The 22,486-nt window shown below is 59.2% G+C and overlaps 3 protein-coding genes across 8 annotated transcripts; 2 read left to right on the top strand and 1 right to left on the bottom strand.

Annotated features, from left to right (window-relative positions):
• The first annotated feature begins 6,886 nt into the window (after positions 1-6,886).
• On the top strand, positions 6,887-9,488 carry LOC140627863 (uncharacterized). The gene is made up of 4 exons (XM_072816421.1): positions 6,887-7,208; positions 7,865-8,411; positions 8,512-8,603; positions 8,728-9,488. Exons 1-4 carry the CDS (start codon positions 6,887-6,889, stop codon positions 9,393-9,395), a joined length of 1,629 nt encoding a protein of 542 aa, XP_072672522.1. The 3' UTR covers positions 9,396-9,488.
• Positions 9,489-10,421: 933 nt separating this feature from the next.
• On the top strand, positions 10,422-12,295 carry LOC140627864 (40-kDa huntingtin-associated protein-like). Its single transcript, XM_072816422.1, has one exon. It carries the CDS (start codon positions 10,422-10,424, stop codon positions 11,682-11,684), a length of 1,263 nt encoding a protein of 420 aa, XP_072672523.1. The 3' UTR covers positions 11,685-12,295.
• Positions 12,296-17,165: 4,870 nt separating this feature from the next.
• Positions 17,166-19,804, bottom strand: LOC140627634 (uncharacterized). Of its 6 annotated transcripts, none has more exons than XM_072816064.1 (3): positions 19,424-19,804; positions 18,051-18,142; positions 17,166-17,926 (listed from the first exon to the last, which is right to left on the bottom strand). In XM_072816064.1, the coding sequence occupies exons 1-3, from the start codon at positions 19,765-19,767 to the stop codon at positions 17,259-17,261; spliced, it is 1,104 nt and encodes a 367-aa protein (XP_072672165.1). In that variant the 5' UTR covers positions 19,768-19,804; the 3' UTR covers positions 17,166-17,258. The 6 variants fall into 6 exon arrangements, with proteins under 6 accessions (XP_072672165.1, XP_072672163.1, XP_072672162.1 ...); XM_072816062.1 differs by having other exon boundaries at positions 18,051-18,175; XM_072816061.1 differs by having other exon boundaries at positions 18,051-18,164; positions 19,380-19,804.
• Between the last annotated feature and the right edge of the window lie 2,682 nt (positions 19,805-22,486).

Genomic DNA, 22,486 nt, shown 5'->3' on the forward strand with positions numbered 1-22,486 from the left:
CTATGGTTGTGGAGAAAGGTGAGAGAGAATGGAGCATCAGGGGAACACACAAGGAGAACACTTCCCCCAAAACCATTGGCTGGGAAAAGGAGAGGGGCTAATTTTTGTGAGTTCTGAAACCAGCAGGGCTTAAAAACTAGCATTTTAAAGATAGGTGGGCTTGGCTGGGATAGAGCCTTGAGGGCACTGCCCTACTGCTGGAGAGAACACAGGCAAACAACCCTGAGAAAGATGGCATGGAAACAACAATCTGGGAACACCTGTGGCACAGAGAAGGTGACTATCTGTTCTTGGAGAGTATCCCTGGTCCCTGAGAGGTAGCATTCATAGAGACACCTCTCTGGGGACAAAGGAGCCAGCTGGTGCCATTTCCCTCCCCCATCCTTCAACAAAAACACAGAGCCACCTGCAGAGGGCAGCTTGGCCCTGACACTGGTTGCCTAGCCTGCTTGCTCCAGGTCCCACACCCCTGCACTCTGGCACAACCACCCTTCTCAGTCAAACCTGCCTCAGTCCCAGAGTGGTGAGACATTCCCCTAGAAAACCAGCACAGGCCCCTGCCCACACGATGTCTCTAAAGCCTAGAGATTTATTTTTTTAAGATTTTATTTATTTATTCGAGAAACATAGAGAAAGAGGCAGAGACACGGGCAGAGGGAGAAGCAGGCAGAGGGAGAAGCAGGCTCCATGCCAGAAGCCCGATGTGGGACTCGATCCCGGGTCTCCAGGATCAGGCCCCGGGCTGAAGGTGGTGCTAAACTGCTGAGCCACTTGGGCCGCCCTAAAGCCTGGAGATTTAAAAGTCAGCAGGCTAGGCAGATAGAGCCCAAAAGGTATAGTGATGTTTCTGGAGAGAAGGCAGGCAAACAACCCGGAGGCAGACAGTGTGGAAAGAGCAATCTGAAAAACAACTGGCCCACATAGTGGTGGGGATTATTCACTCTTCTTGGGGTGCATGCCTGAGAGCAGTGGGCCCAGAGACCCCTCTCCAGGGACAAAGTTGCTGGCTGGTGCCATTGCCTTCCCCCACCCCTCAGCGTAAACATGGAACCACCTTTGGTAAATAGCACAGTGCCTAACTGTGCTTTGGTAAATAGCACTGGCTGCCTAACATGCTTACACCAGGTCCCATACCCCTGTGCTCTGCTGCTACTGCCCTTGTTGGTCAAGTTTGCCTCAATACCAGCATGGTGTCCCCTTCCCCAAAAAACCAGCAGAAACTCCCGCCCACACCATGTCTCCTGGTCAGAGGTTTCTGCAAGGCTTCAGTTCTAGTAGAAGTGGTATCAGTTCTCATTTAACAAGCGGACCAGAGCACCCCTAGTTAAAACTCACCACATTCTGGCCAAGGCCCAAACACTACCCACTTCAGGCAAAGAGAGCCTCTGCAGACGACTAGCCTGAAGAACAGAGCAGCCAAAATGCAGCAGAATGCACACTACACACACCACAGACATTCCCTGAAGTGGCAGGCCCTGGACACTATGTGACTTATTCTTCATAAAGCCATCACTCTCAGGAACAAGAAACATAATAGGCTTATCTAACACAGGGAAAAAGACAGAGACTTAGAAAAAAATCCCGGGACAGAGAAATTCATCCCAAATGAAACAAGATAGGTGATGCCACAGATCTCAGTGAAACAAAGGTAAGTAACATGCCTGATGGCGAATTTAAAGCAACAATCATAAGAACACTTGCTGAGCTTAAGAATGGAAGACTTCAGAGAGGCCTTACATCAGAGATAAGAGTTTTAAAAAGACAATCAGAAATGAAAAATGCAATAACTGAGATTCAAAATACACTTGATGCAATGAACAGGAGCACAGAAGAAGCAGAGGAATAAATAGGTGATATGGAACATAAAATAATGGAAAATGATGAAGTTGAGAAAAGAAGCATTATGGAATACAAGAGTAGAATTATGGAACTCAGTAATTCATTCCATCAAACATAATAACATTCATATTCTAGGAGATGCACAAGAAGGAAAGAAAAGGGAGCAGAACATTCATTTCAGGAAATAATAGCCGAAAACTTCCCTATTTGGGGAAGGAAACAAACATCTAGATCCAGGAAACACAGAAAATTTTTATAAAAATCAACAAAAGCAGGCGAATACCAAGGTCAATATTCTAGCTAAATTGAGAAAATCTAGTGATAAAGGAAAAAATTTAAAAGCAGCAGGCAAAAGAAGTCCTTCACTTACAAGGAAAAACCCATAAGACTAGTTGGAGATTTCTCAACAGAAAACTTGGCCGAGAGAGAGTAGCATGTATATTCAAAGTGCTGAATGGGAAAAATCTGCAGCCAAGGATATTCTCTCTAGCAAGTCTAGAGATTTAGAGTAGAAGGAGAGATAGTTTCCCAGACAAAAACTAAAGGAGTTAGTGGCCACTAAACCAGCCCTGCAATAAATATCACAGGAGACTCTCTTAGTGGGAAGGACAGACCAAATGTGTCAAAGACAAGAAAGGATCAGAGAAAATCTCCAGAAACAATGACAATACAAGTAATAAAATGGCAATAAATACATATCTATCAATAATTACCCTGAATGTAAATGCACTAAGTAAACTCTCCAATCAAAAGACACAGGGTGTCAGAATGCATTAAAAAAAGACCCATCTATATGTGGCCTACAAGACTCATTTTAGACCTAAAGATATCTGCAGACTGAAAGCAAGGGGGTGGAGAATGATTTATTGTGCTAACGGACGTGAAAGAAAGGTGGAGTAGCAGTACTTATACCACACAAAATACATTCTAAACCAAAGATTGTAACAACAGATGAAGAAGGTGCTGTATCGTAGTACAGGGGACTATCCAACAAGAAGATCTAACAATTGTAAATATTGATGCCCCTAACTTGGAGGCACCCAAATATATGAAAGGATTAATAACAAACATAAAGGAACTCATTGATAATAATACAATCATAGTAGGGGACTTTTTAGCTCCCCACTTAGAGCAATGACCAGATCATCTGAACAGAAAACCAACAAGGAAACCATGGCTTTGAATGACACGCTGGACCAGATGGACCTCGCAGATATATCCAGAGCATTCCATCCTAAAGCAGCAGAATACACATTCATTTCGAGTACACATGGGACATTCTCCAGAACAGATCACATACTGGGTCACAAAGAACGTCTCAACAAGTACTAAAATATTGGGGTCATACCGTGCCTGTTATCTGACCACAACACTGTGAAACTGGAAGTCAAACACAAGAAAAAAAAACTTGGGAAGACCACAAATACATGCAGGTCAAACAACATGGTACTAGGCAATGAATGGGTCAACTGGGAAATTAAAGAAGAAATTTTTAAGCATACATGGAAACAAATGAAAATGAAAACACAGTAGTCTAAAACCTTTCAGATAGGGTAAAAGTGGTCCTAAGATGGAAGTATATTGCATTACAGGCCTACCTTAACAAGCAAGAAAAATCTCAAAGAAACAACCTAACCCCTAAAGGAGCTAGAAAAAGAACAACAAATGAAGTGTAACACCAGCAGAAGAAGGTAAATAAGAGATTAGAACAGGAATAAATGATACGATAACTAAAACAACAGTAGAAGAGATCAATGAAACAGGAGCTGGTTATGTGAAAAAAAAGTAATACAATTGATAAACCCCAGCCAGACTTAAAAAGAAAAGTCCCAAATAAATAAAATCACAAATGAGAGAGGAAAAATCACAACCAGCACCACAGAAACACAAACAATTCTAAGAGAATAATATGAAAAATTTATGCCAACCCATTGGACAACCTGGAAGACATGGATAAATTCCTAGAAACACATAACCTACCAAAACAGAAAAAAGAAGAAATAGAAAATTTGAACAGACAGATAACCAGCAAAGAAAGTGAACCAGTCATCAAAATCTCCAAACAAACAAAAGGCCAGGGCCAGATGGCTTTACAGGGGAATTCTTCCAAACATTAAAAAAAAAAAAAAGAGTTAATACCTGTTGTTCTCAAACTATTGCAAAAAATAGAAATGGAGGGAAAACTTCCAAAGTCATTCTAAGAGGCCAGCATTACCCTTAATCCAAAGCCAGACAGACTCCAGTAAAAACAGAATAGAGGCCAATATCCCTGATGCACATGGATGCAGAAGTTCTCAACAAGATACCAGCAAATCAAATCCAACAGTACATTGAAAGAATGTGGGATCCCACCAGGATCAAGTGGGATTTATTCCTGTGCCGCAAGGGTGGATCAATATTCACAGATCAATCAGTGTGATACACCACATGCATAAAAGACAGGATAGCACCCATGGGATCCTCTCAATAGATGCAGAAAAGGGATTTGACAAAGCACAACATCCATTCTAGATAGAAACCCTCAACAAAGTAGGGATAGAGGAAACACACCCCATCATAATAAAGGCCATATACAGAAACCCGCAGCAAATCTCATCCTCAATGGGGAAAAACTGAGAGCTTTTCCTCTAATTTCAGGAATAAGGATGCCCACTCTCACCGCTGTTATTTAACATAGTGCTGGAAGTCCCAGGCTCAGCAGTCAGACAACAAAAAGAAATAAAAGGTACCCAAATCAGGAAGGAAGAAGTTGAACTTTCGGTCATTGTAGAGGATGTGATGCTATATATAGAAAACCTGAGTTACTCCAAAATATTGCTAGAATTGATAGAAAAATTCAGTCAAGTCACGGAATACAAAATCAACATGCAGAAATCTGTTGTATGTCTATGCACCAATAATGAAGCAGCAGAAGGAGAAATCAAGGAATAGATCTCATTTACAACTGCACCAAAAACCATGAGATACCTAAGAATAAACCTAACCAAAGTTGGAAAGAACTGTACTGCAAAAACTATAAAACACTTATCTAAAAAATTGAAGATGACAAAAAGAAATGGAATATATTCCATGCTCAGAGTTTGGAGGAACAGATATGATCAAAATAAAAAATATATTACCCCAAACAACTACACACTTAATGCAATTCCTGTCAAAATACCAACAGCATTTTTCACAGAAGTAGAAGAAAAAATAGTGAAATTTATATGGAACCATAAAAGAACCCGAATAGCCAAAGCAACCTTTTAAAAGAAAAGCAGGGGGCAGCCCGGGTGGCTCAGTGGTTTAGTGCTGTCTTCAGCCCAGGGCATGATCCTGGGGACCCGGGATCGAGACCCATGTTGGGCTCCCTGCATGGAGCCTGCTTGTCCCTCTGCCTGGGTCTCTGCGTGTGTGTGATGAATAAACGAATAAAGTCTTAAAAAAAAAAGCTGGAGGCATTACAATTCCGGACTTCAAGTAATATTATAACCTGTTGTGATCAGGACAGTAAGGTGCTCGCACAAAGCAGACACATGGATCCATGGAACAGGATAGAGAACCCAGAAACGGGCCTTGAATTCTATGGTCAGTCTTTGACCCAGCGGGAAAGCCCGACTGATGGAAAGAGAGAGACTCTGTTCCAGAAATGGTGTGGGGAGAAGCGGACAGCCGTGTGCGGTAGATGGACCTGGAGCACTTTCTCACACAGAAAACAAAAATAAATCAAAATTAAAACATTGCTGAAAGTCACTCGGGAGGCCCCGAATACGCGGGAAGCCCCGCCGCCCCCCCCCCCCCCCCCCCCCCGGTGTCAGGACCTGAACGTGTCCCATCGCCGAGTCGCGCCCAGGCGACAGACAGGCCGCACCCCCTCCGGGAAGCTCCCCCGCCCCGCCCTGCGCAGCCCGAGTGCAGGGGCCGCCTGGAGGGGCACCCAGAGGGAGGGCCCCGCCCGGTCCCGGCGCACCTGCAGCGCTCCCGCCGCGCCGACCCGCCGCTGCTGGCACCGCGGGGCGGCGCTCGGGACCCGGGGGCGCGACAGGCCCAGCCCGGGGGGGGCGGGGGGGCGGGGGGGATCAGCTGGGCGGCCGCCTGCAGCCCGGGCTCGGGTCGGCAGCCCTGGGGGCGCGGGGGGAGCCCGCAGGCTCCACGGGGGCCCGGGTCAGCGGGCTGCAGCTGCCCGAGCTCCCTGTCCCTCGGGCCCCGCCCTGCCCCTCCCTACACACGGGGGACAGTGACCCCCAGGTGCCAGGTGCCGCGGCACAGCCGGCGCGGGGGCTCGCGAGGCCGCACCGGGAGGAGCAGGCGCGGGCCAGGGCCAGTGGGGCGGCGCGGCGGGAGCAGGGGGCCGGGTCAGCGCGCTGCCCAGACAGCGGGTGTCGCCCTGCCGTCGGGCCCCCCATCCCGCGCCCGGAGGGGCCCCGCGCGACCTTCGCCGCCGCCGCCGCCGCGCACGTCCGCCCGCAGGTGCCCCTCGCCGCCAGGGGGGGCGCGCAGTGGGGGCGAGTGCCCCTCGATGGACGTGCAGGGCGATCCCCGCTGCCTCGGGGGGCCTATTCCTGCTCCCTCGGGGGGACGGACCCCGACTCCTGTCCCTTGGCGGAGGGACCCCGACTCCTGTCCCTTGGGGGAGGGACCCTGACTCCTGTCCCTTGGGGGAGGGACCCCAACTCCTGATCCCTTGGTGGAGGGACCCCGATTCCTGATCCCTCGGGGGGAGGGACCCCGACTCCTGTCCCTTGGTGGAGGGACCCCGCTTCCTGATCGCTCGGGGGGAGGGACCCCAATTCCTGCTCCCTTGGGGGGGGGGACCCGGGTTCCCGCTCCCTCGGAGAACAGCCCTCCTGAGAACACGGTGCCGAGGGAACGCGGCCGGCGCACACGGCCACCTACTGGTCCCAGGGTGGCCCCTGCAGCAGGTGTCCAGCGGACGCCAAGCGGCAGGGACAGGAGGCCGAGGAGCGGTCGGTCCCCGGGGGCAGGACGGGGTGCTGGGGGCAGTGAGCGCGCGGCGGCCGGGCCGTCTGTGCGGGGCGCTGCCGCGTGTGCAGCCGAGAGGGCCGACATGTCGGGGGTGCACGTGGGGGCGCGCGAGCTCCTGCACGCTCGTGGGTGGCGCCCCATGCCGTCCGCGCGGCGCAGAGCCAGCGACTTCCCGCCTTTTCTGGCGGGCGAGGGCCGGGCCAATGAGGACGCGGTGACCTCATCAGATCTGCGTGTCACCGCGTGCGCAGCGGGGAGGGGAGGGGGTGTCGCTTTTATACGGAGCGGGGCCTCCTCGCCCGCTGCTCAGAGCTCGGGAGCAGCCGGCCCAGCGCGCCGCACGGCGGTGCACCCCGGCGCTCCTCTCTGCGCCCCGACGCCGTCTTTCGGAAGCGCAGCCCGAGGTTGGTCTCTCCACAGCCCGAGGTTGGTCTCTCCGCAGCCCGAGGTCCGTCTTTCTGCAGCCCGAGGTCCGTCTTTTGCTCCCTCGGGCGGAGGGACCCCAATTCCCGCTCCCTTGGGGGTCCCGGATTCCTGCTCCCTCGAGGGGAGGGGCCCCGATTCCTGCTCCCGGGGGGGGGGGGGAAGAGGCCGTTATTCCTGCTCCCTGGGGGGGGGGTGCCCCGATTCCTGCTCCCTCGGGAGGAGGGACCCCGATTCCTGCTCCCTCAGGGGGAGGGGCCCGATTCCTGCTCTCTCGGGGGGGAGGGACCCCGATTCCTGCTCCCTTGAGGGGAGGGGCCCCGATTCCTGCTCCCTGGGGGGGGGGGGAAGAGGCCGTTATTCCTGCTCCCTGGGGGGGGGGTGCCCCGATTCCTGCTCCCTCAGGGGGAGGGGCCCGATTCCTGCTCTCTCGGGGGGAGGGACCCCGGTTCCCGCTCCCTCAGAGAACAGCCCTCCTGAGAACACGGTGCCGAGGGAACGCGGCCGGCGCACACGGCCACCTACTGGTCCCAGGGTGGCCCCTGCAGCAGGTGTCCAGCGGACGCCAAGCGGCAGGGACAGGAGGCCGAGGAGCGGTCGGTCCCCGGGGGCAGGACGGGGTGCAGGGGGCAGTGAGCGCGCGGCGGCCGGGCCGTCTGTGCGGGGCGGTGCCGCGTGTGCAGCCGAGAGGGCCGACATGTCGGGGGTGCACGTGGGGGCGCGCGAGCTCCTGCACGCTCGTCGGTGGCGCCCCATGCCGTCCGCGCGGCGCAGAGCCAGCGACTTCCCGCCAGCGGCTTTTCTGGCGGGCGAGGGCCGGGCCGGGCCAATGGGGACGCGGTGACCTCATCAGGCCTGCGTGTCACCGCGTGCGCAGCGGGGCGGGGAGGGGGTGTGTCCCTCGGATACGGAGCGGGGCCTCCTCGCCCGCTGCTGAGGGCTCGGGTGCAGCCGGCCCAGCGCGCCGCACGGCGGTGCACCCCGGCGCTCCTCTCTGCGCCCCGACGCTGTTTCGGCAGCGCAGCCCGAGGCCCGTCTCTCTGCAGCCCGAGGTCGGACTCTCTGCAGCCCGAGGTCGGACTCTCTGCAGCCCGAGGTCGGTCTCTCTGCAGCCCGAGGTCGGACTCTCTGCAGCCCGAGGTCGGACTCTCTGCAGCCCGAGGTCGGACTCTCTGTAGCCCGAGGTCGGTCTCTGCAGCCCGAGGTCGGACTCTCTGCAGCCCGAGGTCGGTCTCTGCAGCCCGAGGTCAGTCTCTCTACAGCCCGAGGTCGGTCTCTCTGCAGCGCGAGGCCCGTCTCTCCGCAGCCTGAGGTCGGTCTCTGCAGCCCGAGGTCGGACTTTCTGCAGCCCGAGGCCCGTCTCTCCGCAGCCCGAGGTCGGTCTCTGCAGCCCGAGGTCGGACACTCTGCAGCCCGAGTTCGGTCTCTCTGCAGCCCGAGGTCGGTCTCTCTGCAGCCTGAGGCCCGTCTGTCTGCAGCCCTTGCCCCGTCTCTCCGCAGCCCGAGGCCGGTGTCTCTCTGTCCGCAGCCCGATGTCTCTGCAGCCCAAGCCCCATGTCCCCGCGGCCCGACGCCCGAGCGTCCGCAGCCCGGGGTCTCCGCAGCCCGAGGCCCGTGGCTCCGCGGCCCGACGCCCGAGCGTCCGCAGCCCGGGGTCTCCGCAGCCCGAGGCCCGTGGCTCCGCGGCCCGACGCCCGAGCGTCCGCAGCCCGGGGTCTCCGCAGCCCGAGGCCCGTGGCTCCGCGGCCCGACGCCCGAGCGTCCCCAGCCGGGCCGCAGCCGGGCCGCAGCCCGAGGCCCCGCGCCGAGCGCCGCCGAGGCCCCGCGCGCGGCTCAGGGGGAGCCGTGGAGGGCGGGCCGGCCGCCCGAGGTCGTGCCGCTCGCGCAGCGCCCGCGCGGGGCTGGCCTTCTCCGTGTGCCAGATGGAGCGCCTCCTGCGGGCCGGCCGCTACGCCAAGCGCCTGGGCGCGTCCGCCCCCATCTTCCTGGCGGCCGTCATCCAGTTCCTGACGGCCACCGTGCTGGGGCTGGCGGGCGACGAGGCCCGGCACAGGCGCACCGCGTACATCACCCCGGAGCTCGTGGACCGGGCGCTGCACAACCACGAGCTGCTCAGCGGCTTGTTCACGATGACCACCGTGTCCCAGGTGGCCCCGGCCCGGTACTAGCCGCCCCCGGCCCCTGATGCCCGCCGCCGCCCGGGGAGCCGCCGGGGGGGCTCGGTGACCCCCGCGTCCCCGCAATAAAAGGCGCAGAGACAACCAGACGTGTGCGCCTGGCTCACTGGGTGCGGGACGCGCCTCGGGGGGAGGGCGGGGGGGGCGGGGGGGAGGTTGGGGTTTGGGGTTGTGGGCGAGGTTGGGGTGGGGGTGCGGGGCTCGGGGATGACGGGGGGTTGGGGTGCCCTCGGCGGTGCACGATGGGGGTGATGGAGGATTTGGGGTGTGGCGTGGGGCGCGGGTTCGTGGGTGTGGTGCGGGGTTCGGTCATGCGGTCCGGAGCATTGTTGGGGTGCAGGGACGGGGGCTGTGGCGGGGTCCGGCTGGGGTGCAGGGGTGGTGGTGGGGTCCGGCTGGGGTGCGGGGACGGGGACTGCTCGGGGTCAGGACAGGGGGTGGCTGGGCTGGGAGTGACGCTGGGGCATAGAAGACCCCCCCCCACCGCACGGGCCAGTCCCGTGGACGATGGTGTGTGTGGGGCTGGAGCTCAGGACCATGCCTGCGGCGTGGTGATGGGGTGAACGCCGGTGCAGTAACAACCTGGCTGCGGGATGGAGGGGGACACACCTGCCGGCGCGGAGTGAATGGGGGGACACAGCTGCCGGCGCGGACTGTTGGGGGACACAGGTGCCGGCGCGGACTCGAGGGGACAGGGCTTTGACGGAAGGCTGGGGGGGCGGGGACCATCCTGACTCCGGCCAAGCGGCCTCGGGGCCAGGCGGGCCGGCGCCGCGACGTTAGCTCGGGGGCCGGCAGGGGCCGGGAGGGGCCGGGGGGCGCGGGCCGACCCGGGGGCCGGGGTCGCCTCGGAAGGGCCGCGGCCGCCCAGGCCCCGCGCCGGCCCGCGCGCTCGGTTCCGTCCGGCGGGACGGCGGGGGGCGGCGCACGCATGCGCGGGGTCCGCGGGGGGGCGGGGCCCGCAGGGGGCGGGGCCGGGGGACGCGGGCACGTCGGGCGTGCGCGCGTGCGGGCAAGATGGCGGCGGCGGCGGCGGGCGGCCCCGGCGGCGGCGGCGGCGGCGGCGGCGGCCCGGGCGGCGGCGGCGGCGGCGGCGGCGGCGGCGCGGGCCCGGGGCCCGAGGCCGGGGACTTCCTGGCCCGCTACCGGCAGGTGTCGAGCAAGCTGCGTAAGCGGTTCCTGCGGAAGCCGAACGTGGCGGAGGCGGGCGAGCAGTTCGCGCAGCTGGGCCGGGAGCTGCGCGCGCAGGAGTGCCTGCCGTACGCCGCGTGGTGCCAGCTGGCCGTGGCGCGCTGCCAGCAGGCGCTGTTCCACGGGCCCGGGGAGGCGCTGGCGCTGACCGAGGCCGCGCGCCTCTTCCTGCGGCAGGAGCGCGACGCCCGCCAGCGCCTCGCCTGCCCCGCGGCCTACGGGGAGCCGCTGCAGGCCGCCGCCAGCGCGCTGGGCGCCGCCGTGCGCCTGCACCTGGAGCTGGGCCAGCCGGCCGCCGCCGCCGGCCTGTGCCTCGAGCTGGCCGCCGCCCTGCGCGACCTGGGCCAGCCGGCCGCCGCCGCCGGCCACTTCCTGCGCGCCGCGCAGCTGCACCTGCCGCAGCTGCCCCTGGCCGCGCTGCAGGCGCTGGGCGACGCCGCCTCCTGCCAGCTGCTGGCGCGCGACTACAGCGGCGCCCTGGCCGTCTTCACGCGCATGCAGCGCCTGGCGCGGGAGCACGGCAGCCACCCGCTGCGGCAGCCGCCCCCGGCCCCGCCGCCGCCCGCCCCGCCGCTGCCCCTGGCCCCGCCGGCGGCGGCGTCGACCTCGTCGGCCTCGGCCTCGACCTCGTCGGCCTCGGCCTCGTCCTCGTCGGCCTCCGCCCCGCTGGGCCCCGCCGCCGCCGCCCCGGCCCTGCCCGCCGCCCTGCTGCCTGCCGCGCCCGCGCCCACGCCCGCGCCCGCCACGCTGGGCGCCTTCTCGGACGTGCTGGTCCGCTGCGAGGTGTCCCGCGTGCTGCTGCTGCTCCTGCTGCAGCCGCCGCTCGCCAAGCTGCTGCCCGAGCACGCCCACACGCTGGAGAAGTACTCCTGGGAGGCCTTCGACGGCCACGGGCCCGACGGCGCCGGCCAGCTTCCCGACGAGCTGTTCCTGCTGCTCCAGTCCCTGGTCATGGCCACCCACGAGAAGGACACGGAGGCCGTCAAGTCGCTGCAGGTGGACATGTGGCCGCTGCTCAGTGCGGAGCAGAACCACCTGCTGCACCTCGTTCTGCAGGAAGCCGTGTCCCCGTCGGGGCAGGGCGTCTGACCACTCGCGCGCGCCAGCCCCGAAGCCGCTTTCCGCCTCTGGCCCCGTGGCCTGCTGCTGCCCCGCCGTTGGACCGCGGGCCGGCCGGCCGGCCGGCGGGCGGCGGTGCCCACGGACCGACGGGCAGGGGCCCGGCACTCGCACCTGTCTTGCTCTTCGCCCGCCCGCCTCCACCGGACGCTGCGGGACTGCAGCCTCCCGCATCCCACAGGCTTCGTGCCGTCCCTGGCGCGGCAACCACCCCAGCATCACGGGGTCAGCCTGGAGGACTTGGCTCTCTTCCCCAAGACGGGCCACGGGACACCGAGCGGCCCCTTTACCCCTGGCCTCTTCTTGCACCCAACTCCCCTGCGGGCCCCCGCCCCCACCCCCACCCCCACCCTCCCGTACACCTCTGTTGCAAGTCGGACGGTTGGATGTTGCACACGCCTCTCGGTTCCGTTTTTTGTTCGTCGGGGATCTGCTTTAGCGCAGGCCGGTGTCTCTCCAGGTGCTCACCCAGGTTCTCCTTTGTTGCCCACGCCCCACGCGTACCCCTGGGGAGCACTAGATGGCACGGGCCCTCGGGGCTGCTGCCCTAAATCCACAATAAAGCCGTTCTGATGCCTCTCGCCTGCGGTTCGCCTTCCTCCGTAACGCGGAATAGCTGCTCCACCTGTCGGGAGGCAGCAAGGGGAAGAGCGGGTGGCTGTGCTTCGGGCCGCAGTGTGGTCGTTCACTCGCAGCGGTCCGTGCGCCTGCTGCTCGGGCTGTGCCGCACAGTCAATCCACAGACAACCTTGGCCGCGTGGGCCTTCCTCGGCGCCAAGGCGAATGTGTCCCGCGCAAAGCAGGGGCCCACGTTCGACTGTCGAGGTGTCTGGCGTGCCTTGGAACTCAGGGTTGTGGGCCTAGGTTCCATTCTCAGACGTGGGCCTGGGCCACGCTGGGACTTACTTGTCCTGGGCGCCTTCCCGCCACTGGTAGGTAACTCAGATGTGTTGAATCAGCGTGCTTCTGTCCTATTGCGTGGTCCTCGGCCTGCGAGACCACGCCTTTCTTGCCCAAGAGGACAGCATCCTGTTTCAGAATCCTACATTTTCAAGGCTTTTTGGTCCAAATGTCGCGTGCAAACGTTACTAGCCGCGTGTTTTTACATTCCACTTGCCTTTAGGGGTTTGGGAGGGCCAGTGAGAACTCTCCAGAATGTAATCTCCCTCTCAGTCCTTCTGCTTTCGGAAAATGCACCCTTTAGCCTGAGGCTGTGTACGGAACTGATCTGGTGGGGTGAGGTTTAAGGATGCGGTTGGGCAGTTCTGTTTTGCCTTTAGTGTGTGTGTGTGTTGGGGGATGTGTAGGCGGTGGTCACCGTGAGTTAAGCGCCTGTAAATGGGTGGGACGGTTAGGTAGTCCTCATGCCGCCATTTCAGCAACGGGGAAGCAGTCAGTAGGTAAGAAAATACAAAAGAGGCCCATCTGACACAGACTCCGCCACCAGTCCTGCGCACTCACGTGGCTGCCTGGAAGGGTCTTTCGGAGCCCTAAAAGCCTAGTCTAACTTATTGCAACAGTGTTAGGGTGTATCCTCCTTTGTAACTTAGCTTTTTCTGGTACAATCTTCTCAACCGGAAATGTAGGCCTGGGCAGCTTTCTTACTGTCTTATGACAAGAATGCTTAGGAGTTACGGAATGTGACTGGTGATAGTATTTGGGTTTGGGTTTAAGAAAAAGCCTCCTTAGGCCTCTGGTCTAACTCCTTGCATTGATGATATAGAGAGGTTACCAAAAACCCTGGTGTTAGGTATATGAGCAGCATTGGATTTCTCTAGAGATATAAATGAACAGAATCTTTGTATGTATAATGTGTGTGTATACTTGTATATGTGTACATATACATACATATACATATGTCTGCTTATATCTAAAAATAGATTGATTTTAAGGTATTGGTTTACATGATTGTGAAGGGTTGAAAATCTCAAAATCTGCAGGATAGGCCAGCAGTCTAGAGACACACAAAAGAGGTACAGTTGGAGTTCAAAGGCAGTTTGCAGGCTTAATGGCTAAGTTCCCTCTTCTTCCAAGGGGGTTTCTATTAAGGCTTTTAATTGATTGAGTGAGAGCTAGCAACAAATGGGGACTGGTAATCCGCTTTACTCAAAGTCCACTGATTAAATGTCAAGCTCAAGTACAAAATAAGCTCACAGAAACATCAAAGGTAAATTTTGAGCAAATGTCAGGGTACAGTGGCCTGACCAATTTGACATGTAAAATTAACGATCACAAGTACACCCTTTATCAACCTGGCACCCAGACCCATCTCCTTTAAAAATTCCTAGACTTGTAATAAAGATAATAACAAAGTTGGTTTTTAGAACCAAAGTTCTACATAGACCTGACATGGTGCGGCTATCCTGTGTACACCAAAACCACAATAACCTTTTTCCCATCATAGTATTTAAGTTTCAGGAAGTCAAGGAGAAGAGAAAATATTAAGGATCATACGTTCTTTAGTGGGAAAAGGGTTATTGTGCTTTTGACAAGTCTAAGAACCTACCAAAATGGAAAATTGAAATGTGCTCAACATCTCTCATCATTAGTTATTTGCAAACTAAAACCACAATGAGGTATCACTATATATGTACCTGGTGTAGAATGGCTAAAGCTAACCAGCTGACACCACTGAATGTAGGCAAAAATACGGAACAACTGGGACCCTCACACATACTGGGAGTGTAAAATGATACAAACACTGGAAAACAGCTAAGCAATTTCTTATAAAGCTAGGTATACATTTGACACTTCCACTTTAGGAATTATCCAAGAGAAATGAAAACATTTACACACAAAACCTTGAACACAAACCTTCATAGTAGCTATATTCATGATAATAAAAAACTAAACAGGCCATTTTTGATCAGAGTTTGAATATATAAATAAAGTGTAGTTTATCAATAAAACTAAATAACAATGATGGAAAGGAATAGGTCATTGATATGTGCAAAAATATGGATAAATCTCGAGGCTTCACTGAAAGTACTTGCATGTCTTATTCCATTTATTTGAAGTTCTAGAATAAGCAAAACTAATATATGGTGGGGAAAAATAAGATCAGTGGTTGCCTATAGGAAATGAGGGTCAGGCTAATTGGGAAGCGGGCTGAGGAACTTTTCATATGATTTAGTAGTTCAAATCCTTAGTGTTCACCCTAGGGAAATGAAAATTCATGTTTATACAAAAGCTATCCATAAATGTTTATAGCAGTTTATTCAAGATTCCCCAAACCTGGAAACCAAAATGTCCTGCACTATGCAAATGATCAAACAAAATGTGGTATATCCATATAATGGAATAAAACTTGACAATAAAACACAACTATTGATACATTCTAGATAAACAATCTAGATAAGCCTCAAAAATATGTTGAGTGACAGGAGCCAGTTTCGAAGGTGACATACTGTATGAATTATATACACAAGTTGTTCTGGGAAAGGCTATTCCACAGAGAGGGAGAACAGAGCAGTGGTTGTTCAAGATGAGGTGAGGAAAGGGTTTGACTAGTGCTTAGAGTTTACTCCAGAATACTGCCGCTTCAACAACATGCCGGAGTCGAGCAGACGCTAGCTTACCCTCAAGGGCGTGCTCTGGATGACGGCCGAGTCACAAGTAGGCCTAAGCACGGGTAGGACTTTCCCAGTCTCCCCAGTGTTAAACAGTCTCTCCTGCGTGCTGGCTCCTCCCTTTACGGGTCCCTTAGGACTCCCACAGAGCTTACCAAATCACCACTCTTCTTTTTGTTTTGAAGTGCTCAATCCAGCCTTAGCCCAGAAACCCCAGAAACTTTTCACCCATGAACTTATTAGTAAAGGCATATGCTCCACGGCCTGCTGCCCCCTCTGCACGTGCCCTGCCTTGACCTCCCCATGTGTCGCTCCAGACATGCTGTGCACCTCTTCAAGGAGGTACGAGTGATATACTTCTCTGCTTCCCTTTCCCTTTCACTCTTGGTTGAACTTCGGCTCATCGTCCAACACCCTTCCCTGGGGCTCCCCTCAACAAGTGTTAATTCAACAAAAATCATGACAACTAAAAAGGGACTGGGGTACCAAACTAGACTTTTGGGTTGATGGAGCTGTTCATGTCCTGATTGTGGTGGTGGATACACACATTTCTCCAAGTGTTAAATTCACAGAATGGGGCTCCAAAGAGGTTGATTTCACTGTATGACATAAAAATACTAAATAAGAAATGTAAAAGAAATAATAGTATCACAGACTGTAAATAGTACCAACCCAAACTCTTAGTAAATTCTTACTCTAGGGCAGCCCGGGTGGTGCAGCGGTTTAGCACTGCCTTCAGCCCGGGCATGATCCTGGAGACCCGGGATCGAGTCCCACGTCGGGCTCCCTGCATGGAGCCTGCTTCTCCCTCTGCCTGGGTCTCTGCCTCTCTCTCTCTGTCTCTATGAATAAATAAAATCTTAAATAAATAAATAAAATTCTTACTCTAGCAGAACTCTATTTTTATAAATCATAAAATGTATTTTTATATATCATATATCCACATATGTATGCATATACGATTTTACATGTTTATCTCTCTTTAGCTCTTCCAATAACAATCTAAAATGGAGGCCACGTATTCTGTTCCCATTATAAAAATGAGCGTATTAAAGTTCCAGTAAAGCACCAGTACCTAGCAGGAAAGTTGTAGCAATAAAATTCCTAATAAAATTGAAACTACATAGGGCGTAAAGAAATAACAATAACTAAAAAGACGTAGGTCTCACACTCAGCCATTACTCTGGCTTTAAGACCCAATGGCCTGATGCAAGTTACAGACCCATGTGCACATCAAGGGGTCTGGGGGAAAACCCTTCCCAGGGGCAAAGTTCATAAGCCAGAAGGTTGTGGCCAGAGGCCTCACACTGTGCTGTGCCCTTGTCCAGGCAAATTCTAGACTGGGGACCGGCGGCTGTTACACCTGGTCCTGGACTCCAGCCCCACACGCGCCATCGTCCTCGGGACCGGCCGTGCGGTGTGTGTGGGGGTCTTCTATGCCCCAACGTAACCCCCAACCCGGCCACCCCTGCCCTGACCCCGAGAGAAGCCGGTCTTGGGTGTCATCGCGGACTCTGAGCCGACCCCGCACCCCAGCCGGACCCCGAGCAGTCCCCGTCCCCGCACCCCAGCCGGACCCCACCACCACCCCTGCACCCCAGCCGGACCCCGCCACAGCCCCCGTCCCTGCACCCCAACAATGCTCCGGACCGCATGACCGAACCCCGCACCACACCCACGAACCCGCGCCCCACGCCACACCCCAAATCCTCCATCACCCCCATCGTGCACCGCCGAGGGCACCCCAACCCCCCGTCATCCCCGAGCCCCGCACCCCCACCCCAACCTCGCCCACAACCCCAAACCCCAACCTCCCCCCCGCCCCCCCCGCCCTCCCCCCGAGGCGCGTCCCGCACCCAGTGAGCCAGGCGCACACGTCTGGTTGTCTCTGCGCCTTTTATTGCGGGGACGCGGGGGTCACCGAGCCCCCCCGGCGGCTCCCCGGGCGGCGGCGGGCATCAGGGGCCGGGGGCGGCTAGTACCGGGCCGGGGCCACCTGGGACACGGTGGTCATCGTGAACAAGCCGCTGAGCAGCTCGTGGTTGTGCAGCGCCCGGTCCACGAGCTCCGGGGTGATGTACGCGGTGCGCCTGTGCCGGGCCTCGTCGCCCGCCAGCCCCAGCACGGTGGCCGTCAGGAACTGGATGACGGCCGCCAGGAAGATGGGGGCGGACGCGCCCAGGCGCTTGGCGTAGCGGCCGGCCCGCAGGAGGCGCTCCATCTGGCACACGGAGAAGGCCAGCCCCGCGCGGGCGCTGCGCGAGCGGCACGACCTCGGGCGGCCGGCCCGCCCTCCACGGCTCCCCCTGAGCCGCGCGCGGGGCCTCGGCGGCGCTCGGCGCGGGGCCTCGGGCTGCGGCCCGGCTGCGGCCCGGCTGGGGACGCTCGGGCGTCGGGCCGCGGAGCCACGGGCCTCGGGCTGCGGAGACCCCGGGCTGCGGACGCTCGGGCGTCGGGCCGCGGAGCCACGGGCCTCGGGCTGCGGAGACCCCGGGCTGCGGACGCTCGGGCGTCGGGCCGCGGAGCCACGGGCCTCGGGCTGCGGAGACCCCGGGCTGCGGACGCTCGGGCGTCGGGCCGCGGGGACATGGGGCTTGGGCTGCAGAGACATCGGGCTGCGGACAGAGAGACACCGGCCTCGGGCTGCGGAGAGACGGGGCAAGGGCTGCAGACAGACGGGCCTCAGGCTGCAGAGAGACCGACCTCGGGCTGCAGAGAGACCGAACTCGGGCTGCAGAGTGTCCGACCTCGGGCTGCAGAGACCGACCTCGGGCTGCGGAGAGACGGGCCTCGGGCTGCAGAAAGTCCGACCTCGGGCTGCAGAGACCGACCTCAGGCTGCGGAGAGACGGGCCTCGCGCTGCAGAGAGACCGACCTCGGGCTGTAGAGAGACTGACCTCGGGCTGCAGAGACCGACCTCGGGCTGCAGAGAGTCCGACCTCGGGCTGCAGAGACCGACCTCGGGCTACAGAGAGTCCGACCTCGGGCTGCAGAGAGTCCGACCTCGGGCTGCAGAGAGTCCGACCTCGGGCTGCAGAGAGACCGACCTCGGGCTGCAGAGAGTCCGACCTCGGGCTGCAGAGAGTCCGACCTCGGGCTGCAGAGAGACGGGCCTCGGGCTGCGCTGCCGAAACAGCGTCGGGGCGCAGAGAGGAGCGCCGGGGTGCACCGCCGTGCGGCGCGCTGGGCCGGCTGCACCCGAGCCCTCAGCAGCGGGCGAGGAGGCCCCGCTCCGTATCCGAGGGACACACCCCCTCCCCGCCCCGCTGCGCACGCGGTGACACGCAGGCCTGATGAGGTCACCGCGTCCCCATTGGCCCGGCCCGGCCCTCGCCCGCCAGAAAAGCCGCTGGCGGGAAGTCGCTGGCTCTGCGCCGCGCGGACGGCATGGGGCGCCACCGACGAGCGTGCAGGAGCTCGCGCGCCCCCACGTGCACCCCCGACATGTCGGCCCTCTCGGCTGCACACGCGGCACCGCCCCGCACAGACGGCCCGGCCGCCGCGCGCTCACTGCCCCCTGCACCCCGTCCTGCCCCCGGGGACCGACCGCTCCTCGGCCTCCTGTCCCTGCCGCTTGGCGTCCGCTGGACACCTGCTGCAGGGGCCACCCTGGGACCAGTAGGTGGCCGTGTGCGCCGGCCGCGTTCCCTCGGCACCGTGTTCTCAGGAGGGCTGTTCTCTGAGGGAGCGGGAACCGGGGTCCCTCCCCCCGAGAGAGCAGGAATCGGGCCCCTCCCCCTGAGGGAGCAGGAATCGGGGCACCCCCCCCCCAGGGAGCAGGAATAACGGCCTCTTCCCCCCCCCCCCAGGGAGCAGGAATCGGGGCCCCTCCCCTCAAGGGAGCAGGAATCGGGGTCCCTCCCCCCCGAGAGAGCAGGAATCGGGCCCCTCCCCCTGAGGGAGCAGGAATCGGGGTCCCTCCTCCCGAGGGAGCAGGAATCGGGGCACCCCCCCCCCAGGGAGCAGGAATAACGGCCTCTTCCCCCCCCCCCCCGGGAGCAGGAATCGGGGCCCCTCCCCTCGAGGGAGCAGGAATCCGGGACCCCCAAGGGAGCGGGAATTGGGGTCCCTCCGCCCGAGGGAGCAAAAGACGGACCTCGGGCTGCAGAAAGACGGACCTCGGGCTGCGGAGAGACCAACCTCGGGCTGTGGAGAGACCAACCTCGGGCTGCGCTTCCGAAAGACGGCGTCGGGGCGCAGAGAGGAGCGCCGGGGTGCACCGCCGTGCGGCGCGCTGGGCCGGCTGCTCCCGAGCTCTGAGCAGCGGGCGAGGAGGCCCCGCTCCGTATAAAAGCGACACCCCCTCCCCTCCCCGCTGCGCACGCGGTGACACGCAGATCTGATGAGGTCACCGCGTCCTCATTGGCCCGGCCCTCGCCCGCCAGAAAAGGCGGGAAGTCGCTGGCTCTGCGCCGCGCGGACGGCATGGGGCGCCACCCACGAGCGTGCAGGAGCTCGCGCGCCCCCACGTGCACCCCCGACATGTCGGCCCTCTCGGCTGCACACGCGGCAGCGCCCCGCACAGACGGCCCGGCCGCCGCGCGCTCACTGCCCCCAGCACCCCGTCCTGCCCCCGGGGACCGACCGCTCCTCGGCCTCCTGTCCCTGCCGCTTGGCGTCCGCTGGACACCTGCTGCAGGGGCCACCCTGGGACCAGTAGGTGGCCGTGTGCGCCGGCCGCGTTCCCTCGGCACCGTGTTCTCAGGAGGGCTGTTCTCCGAGGGAGCGGGAACCCGGGTCCCCCCCCCCAAGGGAGCAGGAATTGGGGTCCCTCCCCCCGAGCGATCAGGAAGCGGGGTCCCTCCACCAAGGGACAGGAGTCGGGGTCCCTCCCCCCGAGGGATCAGGAATCGGGGTCCCTCCACCAAGGGATCAGGAGTTGGGGTCCCTCCCCCAAGGGACAGGAGTCAGGGTCCCTCCCCCAAGGGACAGGAGTCGGGGTCCCTCCGCCAAGGGACAGGAGTCGGGGTCCGTCCCCCCGAGGGAGCAGGAATAGGCCCCCCGAGGCAGCGGGGATCGCCCTGCACGTCCATCGAGGGGCACTCGCCCCCACTGCGCGCCCCCCCTGGCGGCGAGGGGCACCTGCGGGCGGACGTGCGCGGCGGCGGCGGCGGCGAAGGTCGCGCGGGGCCCCTCCGGGCGCGGGATGGGGGGCCCGACGGCAGGGCGACACCCGCTGTCTGGGCAGCGCGCTGACCCGGCCCCCTGCTCCCGCCGCGCCGCCCCACTGGCCCTGGCCCGCGCCTGCTCCTCCCGGTGCGGCCTCGCGAGCCCCCGCGCCGGCTGTGCCGCGGCACCTGGCACCTGGGGGTCACTGTCCCCCGTGTGTAGGGAGGGGCAGGGCGGGGCCCGAGGGACAGGGAGCTCGGGCAGCTGCAGCCCGCTGACCCGGGCCCCCGTGGAGCCTGCGGGCTCCCCCCGCGCCCCCAGGGCTGCCGACCCGAGCCCGGGCTGCAGGCGGCCGCCCAGCTGATCCCCCCCGCCCCCCCGCCCCCCCCGGGCTGGGCCTGTCGCGCCCCCGGGTCCCGAGCGCCGCCCCGCGGTGCCAGCAGCGGCGGGTCGGCGCGGCGGGAGCGCTGCAGGTGCGCCGGGACCGGGCGGGGCCCTCCCTCTGGGTGCCCCTCCAGGCGGCCCCTGCACTCGGGCTGCGCAGGGCGGGGCGGGGGAGCTTCCCGGAGGGGGTGCGGCCTGTCTGTCGCCTGGGCGCGACTCGGCGATGGGACACGTTCAGGTCCTGACACCGGGGGGGGGGGGGGGGGGCGGCGGGGCTTCCCGCGTATTCGGGGCCTCCTGAGTGACTTTCAGCTATGTTTTCCTTTCAGCAAGTCCAATTCCTGCACATCTTCAGCTAATTTTATTCTTTGCGATGTACGGCGAAAGGAATTCTTTTGTTTTTCTACTAGATTTTTATTTAAATTCCAGTTGTTTAAGGTACAGTGTAACATGAGTTCCAGGTATAGAATTCAGTGTTCGCACCTACCGACAGCAGCCGGTGCTCGTCCCAAGCTGCCTCCTTCATCCCCGGCACCTACTTACGCCACCCCCCCCCCCCGCCCTGCTGACCATCACTGTGTTCTCTCTAGAGTCTGTTTCTTGGTTTTCCTGTTTCCGCTCTACGTTCATTTGTCTTGCATCTTAAATCCTACTTGTGAGTGAAAGCTCGTGGCATTTGTCTTTCTCTGCCTGACTTATTTCACTTCACGTAAGCGTCTCTAGCTCCAACCATGTCATCGAAGAGGCCGAGATCTCATTATCTTCCGTGGCTCAGTAATACTCCATGGTGTGCAGGTGCACTACATCTTTCCGTGCATTCACCCATCCGGGGACATCTGGGCACTTGCCTTAGTCGGGCTGCTGTCCACCATGTCGCTTCGACACTGGGGGCCACTATTCCTTCAAGCTAGTGTTTAGTATCCTCCGTGTAAAGACCTAGTGGTGCAATGGCTGGGTCGTAGGGGAGTGCTATGGTGAACTTCTTGAGGACCCTCCACGCTGTTCTCCGGAGCCGCGGCATGGGCCTGCGCTCCCACTCGCAGTGCCAGAGGGCCCCCCTTTCTCCACATCCTCGCCAACACCCGTTGTCTTCTGACTTGTTGATTTTAGCCATTCTGACAGGTGTGAGCTGGGATCTCATTGTGCTTTTGATGTGCATCTCCCTGATGATCAGTGACGTGGAGCATCTTGTCGGGTGTTTGTTGGCCATCTGGATGCCTTCTTTGGAGAAATGTCCGTTCATGTCTTTTGCGCATTTTTAACTGGATTATTGGTCTTTTGGGCCTTGAGCTGTTTCAGTTCTCTATATATTTTGGATACTAATGCATAATTTCTGCCATATTTAGGGAACTCTCGTGGTTAACTTTATGTGTCACCTTGGATATGCTATGGTACCCATTTATTTTGTCGAACATTTTTCTAGGTGTTTCAGAGGTATTTTTAGATGAGATTAACATTTAAATTAGTAGAATTTCATCCCATCCCCTGTGGCCAATAAAATGGGAAAAGCATACTTAATTAAATAGTTTATTAATTAAAGTTCAGTAAAACAGAATATTCCCCATAATGTGGGCGATTCTCATCCAATGAGTTGAAGGCCTTACTTGGAAAACACTAACTTCCCCCAAGGAAAATGGGATCTTCTCAGCACACTTTCTTTGGACGTGAACTGCAACACCAACTCTTCCCTAAGTCTCCAGCATGGTGGCC

The sequence above is a fragment of the Canis lupus genome, chromosome X (genome assembly GCF_048164855.1).
Source record: "Canis lupus baileyi chromosome X, mCanLup2.hap1, whole genome shotgun sequence".
In the NCBI taxonomy this organism is placed as follows: domain Eukaryota; kingdom Metazoa; phylum Chordata; class Mammalia; order Carnivora; family Canidae; genus Canis; species Canis lupus.